The sequence below is a fragment of the Typopeltis vanoorti genome, chromosome 10 (assembly GCF_054136105.1).
Source record: "Typopeltis vanoorti isolate ZY-2024b chromosome 10, IOZ_Tvanoo_1.0, whole genome shotgun sequence".
Lineage (NCBI taxonomy): Eukaryota > Metazoa > Arthropoda > Arachnida > Uropygi > Thelyphonidae > Typopeltis > Typopeltis vanoorti.
Genome location: NC_143558.1, coordinates 43,930,431 through 43,943,369, shown reverse-complemented (window position 1 = coordinate 43,943,369; position 12,939 = coordinate 43,930,431). Strand labels below are relative to the sequence as shown.

The 12,939-nt window shown below is 34.9% G+C and overlaps 1 protein-coding gene across 1 annotated transcript in view; it reads left to right on the top strand.

The window, feature by feature from the left end:
* Positions 1-6,251, top strand: part of LOC150102372 (uncharacterized) — a 211,795-nt gene extending 205,544 nt beyond the window's left edge. The window contains exon 12 of the mRNA XM_090399565.1: positions 5,737-6,251. Within this exon, the coding sequence (XP_090255691.1) occupies positions 5,737-5,803 (67 nt within the window). The 3' untranslated portion in view covers positions 5,804-6,251. The remainder of the gene's footprint in view (positions 1-5,736) is intronic.
* Positions 6,252-12,939: the final 6,688 nt, after the last annotated feature.

The window sequence follows — 12,939 nt, the reverse complement described above, 5'->3', positions numbered from 1 at the left end:
AAGTAATGCAGAAATCATGTATATCCCATATACAAGTAGAGCAACACCTTATTATTAAAATACAGGAAACCTCACTTAACGCGATTAATTAATCCATCTATTAATGCGCGATAAGCAAATACAATAAACAATAGGAATAATCATAATTCATTCATCAGTTAGCGTAAATTTGGAGAGAAAAAAATTACAGTATAAGCTATATTAGAGGATAAAATCATCAAAGTTAATAAAAATCAATTGCTTAAATTTTTATTTAATGTCTAAATATTTGATTGAGCTACTTTTTTACAAAAAAATTAAGTAAAGATGTTTGAATAGTGCTTGACTTTTTTCATCTTGTCATGTAATTTGCGATAGCTGGTGATCGCTTTATCAAGATTTTGGTGAACTTCGAAGCTTCGTTCCATATCAGGATCAGCATCAAACAAAATTTCTTTAGCATACTCAATGTGATTGAAAACTAGCTCAAGTTCTTTTGCAGTTAGCTTCTTAGTCATAACATTCTCTTCTTGTTCACACTCCTTATCTTCTTCTTCATATGCACGCTGTTCTTCTAGTTGGAGGAGATCATTCTCACTTAAATGTTCTGAATGGGAATTGAACAAGTTTCTCACATCTTCATTACCCAGTTCATTAAATCCAAGTTCTTTTTTCAGTTTTGCTGATTTCTTCAATAATGTTAGATCTTGGATTTTGCGCACAATAAACTAACATAGGCTTGAGTTGCATTGCCTCTTAATAAAAGCATAAGACGATCTTTAAATACTTTGTATCCTGATTGGGATGCTTCAATTTTAGCTAGGAAAGTTTTTGTTGGCATACGCTTCCAAAAGAGACCAATTTCATCGATGTTGAATATTTGCTGATTGTCATAATCACCCTCCTGAACTATCCTTTGCAATTCTTCAGGAAACTTGGCCGCAGAATCTTTATCAGCATTAGCAGATTCCCCAGTTATTCTTACATTATATGCAGTCCAGTTCGATTTTTAAAATGGTCAAACCATCCTAAACTCAGAGTAAAGCTTTCTCATTCCTCTTGAAATTTGATCTCTTTCAGTGAGGTAAAAATATTGAGAGCTTCTGCTTGAATATTCCCTTTACTAAGAGGTATAATTTTTTTTGGTTTGTTTGTTTTGGTTATAATCTTCAATCCAGAATGATAGAAGATGCTCCTTCTCGATCATTAAATGGTTTCTATTTTGGGTTGATCTGCATGCTTAAAAAAGCAGTAGCAACTTTTCCTCATTCTTTGTTCTTATTTAACATAGTCCAAACTGTAGGCTTGCTGGTCTCGCACAATCATTGTATTACTAATGCCACTTTCATGTCTCTTAATGACTTCCAGCTTTTCTGCTCGCTAAAGATTGGCAACAAAAAAGTTTGTGTAACGTAAAAAAATCGCGTTAAGTGCTTAATCACTCGCTTAAAGCGAGAAATAGTATGATTTCACTCAATTGCATTAACTGATTAACATGCATATCAGATTCACGTTAAGCGAGATTTTCCTATACTCTGGATTAGATGTAGAAAGTTTTTTTCACTTGATTATAAATTAAATTAAAAATGCCAAGAAACTATATTATTGTTTAATCCTTTATTTAAATGTAAGCAAAGAAAGTTTGCATGTGAAGTTTCTTCACGATTAGGCTACTTGTATATAGAGGCTAATGACTTCACAGTAATCACATGAAATCAGACCACTTTCGATCTCAGTAAAGGTCAAAACCAGTTTGGGCCTTCACATAATGCATAGCATTATACACCCTCAAAAGGATGTGTGCCTTGCATTATGGGATACTAAGACAATTAATGTGAAGTCATTAGTCTCTATATATACAAGTAGACTAGTCATGAAGAAACTTCACATGAAGACTTTATTTGCTTATACTTGGATAAAGGATTAAACAAGAATATAATTTCTTGGCATTTTTAATTTAATTTATAGTCAAGTGAAACAACTTTCCATGACTTAATGATAGTCATGGAAATCCTTTATTTTACTGTTTCATATTACATTATTCTCTGTATTTTCATTGAGAAAATGTTGACCCTTGCCACCAAGAAATTTTGGCTTTTTTTTTTTTTTTTAGGACTCCTGTTTAATTTCCAGAGTCCACTATGGAGTCCTGATTTCTCTATCCTTGAAAACAGTTTCACCACATGCTTCTCTGCCTGAATCAGTTTAGTGTTTTTTTTCATATTCTGTCAGTGAGTCTGAGTCTCCAAGGCTTGATTCTCCTTCTTTCAGAATCTCATTCATTTTTTCTTGAATATTATTTGACACTACATTTTCTGCTGAAGGCTGCTCAACTTTGATTCCTTCTGAAACCTTTGTATGTGCTTTTTCTTTTCAGTATGATATTCATTTTTTTCTTACTTTTAAAACTAAATGGTGATCACTTTCTACCATATTTCAAACCCCCTGTATGTTCATGTAGTGAACCAGCGTGAAGATAATGCTTCAACAGTAACATAGTCAATAAGACTGTGTGAACTTCTTTATGTTGGAGCATACTATTAATAATGACCAGGCTTGGTCCCTAACAGAAATCCATCATGTTCTTACCATTATTATATTAATATTCATTTCATATTCTGCTGTTTAGATCTCATACTAGGCTATTCCCTTTTTTTTTCTTTTCTTCATGTCTTTCCTCCACTTCTACCTTAGTAGAAACTTCTCTGAGACCATAGCTGTCATCCTTTCATCATTACTGTCTAATATTGACATCTTGTAATTGTTATTTAGGAAAACTCACCTGTTTCTGTTGTGTTTCTGCAACACTAATTATGTTAATATGGTACTTCTCTAATTCTGTTGTCAGTTCCACTTCTTTTCTATTGATACTTATGTTGATGCCGCCGATCTTCCATTCTACTGATATTGAGTTTGTTTTCAGTATCTGACTTTTCACTATTCACTCTGGTTGACGAAAACAGCAGGGACATTATTTAACTGGATGACATCCCAGCTGACATGCTATTCTATCATTTTCTTTTGATTTAAGCCAATGCAGAATACAATTTGGTTTACTAAATCTCAAATTGCCCACTATCCCCATTCATTTTCAGTTTCTCAATTGATAACTACTAACCATTGTCATTGTGAGAAGGTGAAGATTTGGACGTGTTTGGAAACCTTGCTCATTTCTCTGCATTCCTTAAAAGGTTAGATAATAGTTTCTTCCTGGTTATTCAGCTTTTATCCTTAAGCAACCTCATATCACAATATTTATGTATTAAATGTATAAAAGTTGTAATATTTTGTTTTCAGCTTAGACCTGAAAGGGAAGAATGTAGATATTCTTCTTGAACTACCTGAGAAAGAGTGCAGAGTTTGCAGTGCCTAACTAAGCTGCACCTTGAAAGTTTGAAATGCTAATGGGACTGATGTTTGCATGTCTGTGAGTACTTTCATAGCAAGTTGTAAGGCTATCATGACATTTATTTTTTGGTTGGAAAGATGTTGCTTGAATCCTGTCTAGGATACTTCATAAGGATTTTTCACTTGAAAGTGATTTATCCAGTCAGTCTCATATGGAGGTAGCAGGGGAAGTTTTTCTTCCAAGAAACTCTGGGAAAAACACTTGCAATTACCAGATAGTACACTGGCCTCACAGCTTTGGTTGTTTCTGCCATAATTCAAGCCAACTCATCTCAGTCTGCACCTTCACACCAGTGGGTATGTTAATAGTTCTGACTATGTTTCCCAGCCATAAAACTGTAAATCCAAAAAGAAGACATGATATCTAAAATAACTTGAAAACATCAATCATTAGTTGTATACTGAAAAAGAAATGTAGGAAGAGTAAATTAGGACTCTACTACTTTGGAATTCAGATATTATTTGCCAGGTTGAACAGTAGTGGTATGACTGAGTAATGAAACTCATTTTCACTAGTAACATAAATGCTTGATCTCTGGGAGATGTGGATCTCAGTGAAAAGTGTGAACAGTTTTGTAACCTAACAGTTGCCAAACTAATGTTATGCAGAAAGAAAAAAACTGTTTTTCAGTAATCTAAAACCCTATTTTTTGTGATTACTTTTTGGCAGTATCTAAGACTTTTTGTCTTAGATACTGTCAATGATATTTCACAACACAAATCTTATTATCATTTCCTGCATTTCTCTTTTCATTCTCAAATGCCAGAAATGCTCAAATTATAGGCCAATCTGTATATCTGGAGTTGTGATTAAGGTGTTGAAGAGATCAGTGAGAACTAGGATACAGAAATGGATTCATAACAGCAGTATTTTCTGTGATTGTCAGCATGTTAAAGAGAGATCATGTTTTACCAACGTATATACAGTAACAAGGTGACAAATATATTGGGCAAGGTAGATATGATGGAATAAGAAGATGCATATACAGTGGTATGCTTAGATTTTGCAAAAGCTTTTGACAGACTGCCACATGACAAGCTATTAAATAAATTGAAATGGATGGGACTGGATAATAGCTAGTGAATAGAATCAGTGACTGGCTGTCAGAATAGGTATCAGAAAGTTGTATATGGGGGTTCAGTATCCCAAAAGAGGAAATTTGCTAGTGGTGTGCTGCAGGAGTTTGTATTGAAGCACTGTTATTCAACTTGTATATTAATGATACTGGGTTGGGTTTAACTGGTGATATGCAACTATTGGCAGATGATGCAAAATGGAGAAGAATAATTCAGAGTCAAGCAGATGTTGTGGCCTTACAGGACTTGAATAGATTGTACGAATGAGCAAGTAAGTGGAACTGTCAGTTCATCATTGCAGAGTGTAAGATTTTGAAATTTGGTAAGCAACAATGGGATGCAAAGTATACACCTGGTAGGGAAATCTTGAAGGAAGTAGAGGAGATGAGAGATCCAGGAGTGATGGTGATGGACAAGGACCTGAAATTCAGGGACCACATTGCAAAAGTTGTGAAGTCATCACATGAATAATAGCAATGATGCAGGAGAAGACCTTGGCATGCATAAATAAAGAGGTTATGATTCCATTGTATAAACTGGTCATTGATCAGGACTCGTGTGGGTTATTGTGCACAGATTTGGTTACTTGGTGACGAAGATATGTTAGAAAGGGTTCAGAGAAGATTCACAAAGTTGGTAGCTGGTCTTTGAAATGTGGAGTATGAAGAAAGATTGAGGAAATGTAATTTGCAAAGCCTTTTGAATAATGGGAAGAGGAGGATGGGGGGGGGGGATATTATTTAGACATAAATTGGTCTGGATTGTTACCAGGTTAACATGGAAGAAATGTTTCATATAATGAAGGAGGGGGGGGGATAGAACAAGAGGTCATCCTTGAAAATTCTGTACGTAGGGTGTGAGCAAAGCACCGAGGAGAAGGTGCTTTTCATGGTCAGCAGTTAGTGTGTGAAATGCATTGTCTGAGTGTGTTGTGAATGTAGAATGAGTTTCAGACATGGTTTGATGAGCTTTGTGTGATAGTGTGTACCTCCTGTGATGAGTCTCTTACTCCATGGAAGTCTAATAATAATAATAATAATTCTCTGTGAAGTAGAATTAATATAAGAACAAAATTACTGTATTTTATATCCCACAGTAGTTGCTACTATGAAAGTATTAGTAGCTACTTTGGAAATACTGTTCCCTTTTAAAAACACCTGCCCATTCCGATAATGAAATTGTTGTAACATTTCTTGTATTACTTAAAATTTGATTACTTAAATATTTGTTTTTCTTATTAATTATCCATTTATATAAATTAATTTCTTATAGATTGGAGCGAGTACTAGACATTCTTCGCAAAAAGGTGAACGGTCTTAGTGTGGGGGTTGAGGTATGAACCCCATATTCCACCATTCTTTAGTACCTAGTCTAACTGCACTAGCTAGTCAATATGGGACCAATGAGCACTGCAATGTTGAATCTGCACAGAATAGAGAGTACTAGTGCAGTTCTGTTTGGTGGGGGGGGAAAATCAAAAAAACTGAACTTTGTTTAATGCTATTATACTATACATGTATAGCCTATCCTCAGTTAAAGTAGCAACACTGTGATGTAAAATCTATTAAAAAGTGCCTAATTTATATATACATATAGAAATATCTTGGGTAAAATATTTTAGTTTTTTAAATTTGTATGTATATATATATACACACACACAGACATACGGTTGTTTACTGCAACTTTTATTTATGTGACCATTTGTTTGGAAACAGATTTGTATTTTTATGTCCAGTGAGTCTTTCTTCAGATTAATGATAAATAAAGTGCGCTATATATTTGTTTTAGCTATTTTATCAAGTGTAAATAGAAGTATTCACGGCATTATTGATATTATTTATAATTATCTTTATTTATTTATTTTTCTAAATGAAATCCACATGTGTAAATTAAAGATGCCAAGAAATTATATTCTCGATGTCATCCGTTATCCAAGTGTATGCAAACAAAGTTTGCATGTGAAGTAACTTCACGACTGGAATTTAATGTGAAGCCATTAGCCTCTATATATAAGTAAATGACTTCACATCAATTGCCTTAGTATCCCATAATGCAAAGCACATATCCTTACGGACAAGTATAATGCTATGCATTATGGGAAGGGCCACTACCCAGACTGGTTTGGACCTTTAAAAACTTTCAACATCTCTCTCTAATCCACAGTATTTTAGTAATACTGTGTGACACCTTTTGATGACTTGTATATGGAAATATGACTTCAGCATTACTTCAATCCTGTCACTTCTGGGTCTGGCTCCTGCTGATCAGACCTCAATAAAGATTGAAACTGGTCTGGGTAGTGGCCCTTCCCATTAATGCATAGCATTGTACTTGTCCATAAGAATATGTGCTTTGCATTATGGGATACTAAAGCAATTGATGTGAAGTCATTAGTCTCTATATACAAGTAGCCCAGTCGTGAAGTTACTTCACACGCAAACTTTGTTTGCTTTCACTTAGATAAAGAATGAAATGGAGAATATAATTTCTTGGCTTCTTTAATTTATGGTATAACCAAGTGAAAAAACTTTCAAATTCCACATGTGTGTTTTTTGAATAGCTGGAGTTGTAGCCTCTTACCCTGTGGAAAACAGTAAGAGGAAATCAAAATGCTGTTCCATAGAACAAAGATGAAATGAAAAAGTAGGATGAGAAGTTCCATTCCCATTTTCCCATTGTGTGTTAGGCTCAATGGCCTGTCTTGTCCAAGTAACTTGACTTCCAAGTATTTTTGAAAACCTACTTAATGCTCTGATAGGGTAGTTAATCCTATTTGCATAGTATATTATGGATGTCAGTTGCATGTGTTCTTCTGACCAGTTGGCCTGTTTTGTGGTGTGAAAAACCTGAATTTCTGGGAAGAAAAACCCTTCCACCTTTGCATGAGCTGGCTAACTTGCCTTCAGTTAAAAATCTGAATAAAGGTTCTTGCATCCTAGATGGGATTCAAACCCATTTCTTTCCAGCCAAAGGGCATCTTCAAAAAGTGAGTGAGGTATGGAAAATGGGTTTATTAAATACAACACTGAACTGTAGATGTTAACAAACAGCTAATCATGTTTTTATCTGCTTGGAAAAGCATTATTGGAGCAGCAGTATAGCAGAAATTATGAGAAAAAAATTAGTAGTTATGAGAGAGAGAGAGAGAGAGAGGACATTTGTTAAGTGGGATGTTGCCCTCTTCTGCATAGCATGAAGTGTTTTGTGGGAGGTGCTGAATGAACTTTGGATTCATGTAGAGTTAGATTTGCACTGAGAAGAAATCTCTTGAACAGCCAATACAAAAATTTTTACAGACTATCAGTGTAATGTTTATTCGAGGAAAGGCTAGAGATGTAATTTGACAAAATATCTCATCTTTATAGGATATCAGGATCTTTTGAAAGATAAGGTGGTAAAGTGAAATTTATTTTACATAGAAATAATGGACTGAATTTTGATAGTATTGAAATTTACTAAGTTGGCCCCACCTCATCCCACAATAGCAAGATGAGTAATTTTTCATACATTGGTATGAAAAATTTTCAAGCTTGGACCATTTATCGTGTTAGGTCTCCAGTAGGCCAGCTTATTGGAGGTCTGAAATGGCTTGAAAACAGTTCCATGTTTGGTCTCTAGAGCAGACTTTCTGGATTATCTGACCATTAGCCCACTCATGCTACTACTAATATGTACAACAGGTGGTTCACAGCTTTTTTGTGGGTGGGATTCCCATTAAAAACAGTACTACAAGGTTTGTCAAATAAAGAGGACTGGCATATATTTTCATTAGCAAAATTATGGATTGAATTTGAGGTTAGTGAGAGAAAATCATTAACATATAGAAGGAAGAGTGTGAGTCAAGTTCAGAGCCATGGACTGATCCAGCATTTGTGAGAAATCAGAAGAAAGGAAACTATCTACCACGACATGTACTGGGACACCACCATAGAGGAAATTGACAACCATTTGCAGATTGGAATGAAACAAAAAAGATGGTAAATATATACTTCTGTGCCAGACCTGATCAAGTGTTCTATGACCATATGAATTTTTCCAGCCATTTCCATGACTTGTGCCCAAAGATGATAAGTTTGCTGCATCTGATCTGGAACCAAAATGATGGGATCCACACTGGTGTCATGAATTAACTGAAGAAAGAAAACTATCTACCATAATATGAAGTAGGCGACTGACATGAGCCTTCAGGTGATAGAGAATTTGCTTGTTTGTGACATTTTCCATCATTTTACAGGGAACTGAGGTAATGGAAATGGGATGATGTTTGATGGTTGACTTTTAGCACTTTTTTAATTTAGGATGAAATAACATGATGTATAGGAATGCAAGACATGATGATTAATATATAACATAAAATGGATTTATGTTATGTATATATTCTTATTAGAATAAATTTTTAATCTAGTATCAAGGGCATCTTCAGCATGACTTTCAAATTAAACGACAAGAACAGAAACCAGTATATTGAATAATGACACGTGCCAACTGCACGTACATAATGTAGAGCATCATGGTCTAATTATATTAAGAATATATCTAGTAAAAGATATAAATAGTATATATCTAGTAAAAATAACTTTAAAAGGATTAAAAAATAAAATAAATAAATAAATATATGTAATATTGTCTTATGGCAACTGTTATTTTCTTATAAGATAGAGTATCATTGTCAAAATAACTGTTGATTGTATGAAAAGTGTGAATATATATAGATAATTAAATTTAAGTTAATTCTGGAATTTGCGAAGAAAAACTATTTCCCCTAAGTGAAATAATTTAATTGTTCATTTCTATTTAGATTCAGTCAGTGTAGCAAGGTCTCACAATCTTCTTTTTATAAATGTTCCAAGAGATTATTATTTATATAGAGAACTTTAATTTTCTTTCAAAGAACTTGTGTATGGTGGTGATAGCATACTCCACAAGTCCTGATTCCTCTGGCTCATGGAACTTAATGTACTCTAAATGTTCATCACATGTGGCTGCAGATCTACCTGTTTGGCCAAAATGTGATAAACCACACTGGCAAGGAATTTGGTATATTCCAGGGTGGTCTAAAGGCAGATGTTTATCTTCATCCTATCAACAAGATAGCTATTTTTCTAGGCTCTAGAAAAATAGATATCTTGTTGACAGGATGGAAGGATACTTGTAGGCCAACATATCTAAGTAGTTTGGCTATATATACTGAGATGCTTTAGCATAGGGAGTGGAGACATGATGGACTACCTCTGTACCACTATTTCAATGAGAGGCAGATGACAATGAAACTTTATAACTGTTCATTATATTGTCAACATATGATTTGGTAAAATAATTAGTAAGGAAGGTGGACTTAATGTGATTTATTTCTTGGAAGAGCAGTAATTCAGTGGAGCAAAGAGAGTGTACTTGATGTACTAAATGGTGCCAGATTTTTGACAATTATGATGGTGCAAAAGAGAATGAATGCAAAGTTCAGCATGTTGTGTTTTCTTTCTGAATACTAAGAAGTAAGGCCACCCTCTGGTTGACAAAGTAATAGGAGATCTAAAAAGGCAATCTGGTTCTCTTCTCACCCAAGAGTGAACTGGATATGATGGTGGAGGTTGTTGATCTTATTGACAAACTCTTGTGAGTCTGTACGGGGACCCGTGTTGAACCACAAAAACATCATCAACATATCTTGTACCATAAGGACGGCTTAGGAAGGATGCTATTCAGTATACATTTTGCTCAAATCTTTCTATGAAGGTAGTTAGCTAGTGTGGGAGAAAGAAGACTACGCATTGATGTGTCCTCGTTTTTTTAGTAAATTATTAATTTTTTTTAGGATGGTTGATTATATCTATTCAACAGCATCTGGTGAGCATAAAACTTGTAAAGACAATATGGAATGGGTGGTTGTTAATTTTTGAGCACAGCTTGAGGAGATACTGTTTGGGATCAGATACATTTTGTTGTCCAAGCTATTGGGGTTTCTTCACCTGTATCAAGGGACTATCAGAGGAGGGATTCAGTGTGCTGTTTTTTCTTGATATACTAGGAGGTTTGTCTTGTCTGTATAAGAGTTTGAATAGAAGACTGATTCTAGGAGGCTTGCCTTATGTTTGGAAGATATTACAATGTGGTACCATCTGATGTGAGAGAAGTGGAGGCATGGAAAGGCAGATGTGCTTTATAGTTTTGATGAGGGACTAGAAGTCTTAACTGCCATATAAGCAGGAGAAAAGTTTTCTGTAGTTTGTCCTTTTAGCTTTGTATTTTTGATTTTTTTTTAATTTTATTTTTTTATTATTTTTTTTTTTACAGATGTTAACTGCAGTATAGTTGGAATGCACAGTTCCACTTTTGACTTAAGCCACATGCAGAGTATTTTTCTTTTTTTTTATATCTTGGAGTGCTTTGGCACACTTGTTTGGAAACCAGGTTCTGTTGGTGTTATGGACTTGGGATGAAGTGCACATGTGTGTGTTTGGGGGGGGGGGGATAACATCTCCCTAACTGCAAAAGGATTAATCAGTTACTCAATATAAGTGCTTGGAGAAAGAAGAAATAGAAATCTGATCATTGAAAGTGGGACAGGTTAGGAGTTCCTCTTTTTTATTACCATTGATAAGAAATGAAGTTATTGTTAATATTTTTATTCTGCCCAACTTTATTAAGTCATCAAAAGGCCTGTGTGCCTCATATGCTTTTAGTTATTATTATGTAACACCTCCAGGGAGTCCCAAGACTCTTCGAGGGAGGACACCTACTCTACAACTCTCCACCAACTGCAACTACTCTCATTATCTACACCAACACCATCTACTGCTGACCACCACCATCATTAGTATTTTCACAGACATACAAACATGAATGCCCGTGGTGGGATTTGAACTTATGCTAACCAATCAGCCAACCACCGGCATTATACAGTATAAGAAATTATACAGTATAATTTCAGTAATGTAGTATAGTGTAGCATATATTACCTTCTTAAGAACAAAAATATTGTGCTTTTCTGGTTTGAATGCAGGCTAATTTTAAATTTCAGTTTTAACATATGTAGTTAGGGTTGCTTAAGGATCAGAGCTAGATAACTGGGAGAAGACAACACATAATTTAAGAAATGCAGAAAACTGACTTGGGCTTTTGACATAATGCTCATTATTGGTGCACCTTGTTAGTAGGTATCCACTGGATACTGAATGAATGAGCATGGGCTAGAAATTTGGTACATAAGTGACAAACTGTATTCTATATTGGCTTAAACCACAAAAATGATGATATTTCATGTGGGCTGGGAAATCACCTGGTTAAGCAATGTCATCATCATCATCATCATCAAATTCCTGCCATGTACCCTCAAGGGGTGTACAGGATATGACAGTACTACATGAAAAAATTACATCATTACTAAATTCCTATCTACAATTTTCCTCCAAATCAGTCTGTTACTTGTCAAGACTCCAACATTATCAGATCTTATATTTCTATCGTCTAAGGCACTTTCTACTGTATCAATCCACCTATAACTTGGTCTTCCTCTGGGTCGTTTTCCTGCCAACCTGGCAGAGAACACTTGTTTTGCTAATCTTTCCTCTCCCATTCTATTTAAGTGACCATACCATCTGAGATTAGCTCTGCTAACGCATTCCTGGATGCTGACAATGTCAAGTTCTTTCCTAATATCCTCATTTTTAATATGATATTGCCATTGATGCCATCTGTTCACGCCTCTAATCTTTCTCAGGACTCTCATATCTGCGGTCTCTAGTCTTTGGTCAAGTGTTTTACTTCTGACCCAGCTCTCAGATCCATAAGTTAAAATTGGTTTGAACACAGTCTTGTATACAGCTAATTTAGTGTTCCGACTAATTTCTTTCTTATTCCATATGAATTTATTCAATTGACTTCCCACGATACCAGCTTTGCTGATTCTGTTGTCTATTTCTATATTTAGTTTACCATCTTCAGTAAAAATTGTGCCTAAGTAGCTGAAATGTTTTACTTGTTCCACAGGTTCTCCATTCACAACACAGTTGACATTTTCAATGATTCTGCCTATTTTCATTGTCTTTGTCTTTTTATTGCTGACCTTCATACCATATCTATTACAACAGCTATTCAATTTAGTCAGAGAATCTTGCAGACTTGTAGCGGATTTATTTAGAAGTATAACATCATCCGCATAAAGCAAAGAGCTGACATTAACATCTCCAATTTTGATATCAGGTTTAATACCACATTCCTTCATAATGTGATCCATATAGATAATGAATAACAGAGGGGATAATGTACATCCTTGTCTCACACCAGATTTAACATTAAACCATCTTCCTGTACTTCCTTCAATTCTAACTGCTGACTCACAACTCAAATAAAGACTAAGTATTGCTTGATATAATGCCCCATTGACACCATATAAGTGCAGCGTATTGAATAGCTTCTCTCTTGGCACCTTGTCATATGCCTTTTCCAAATCGACAAAACTTAAATACAGATCTTTGT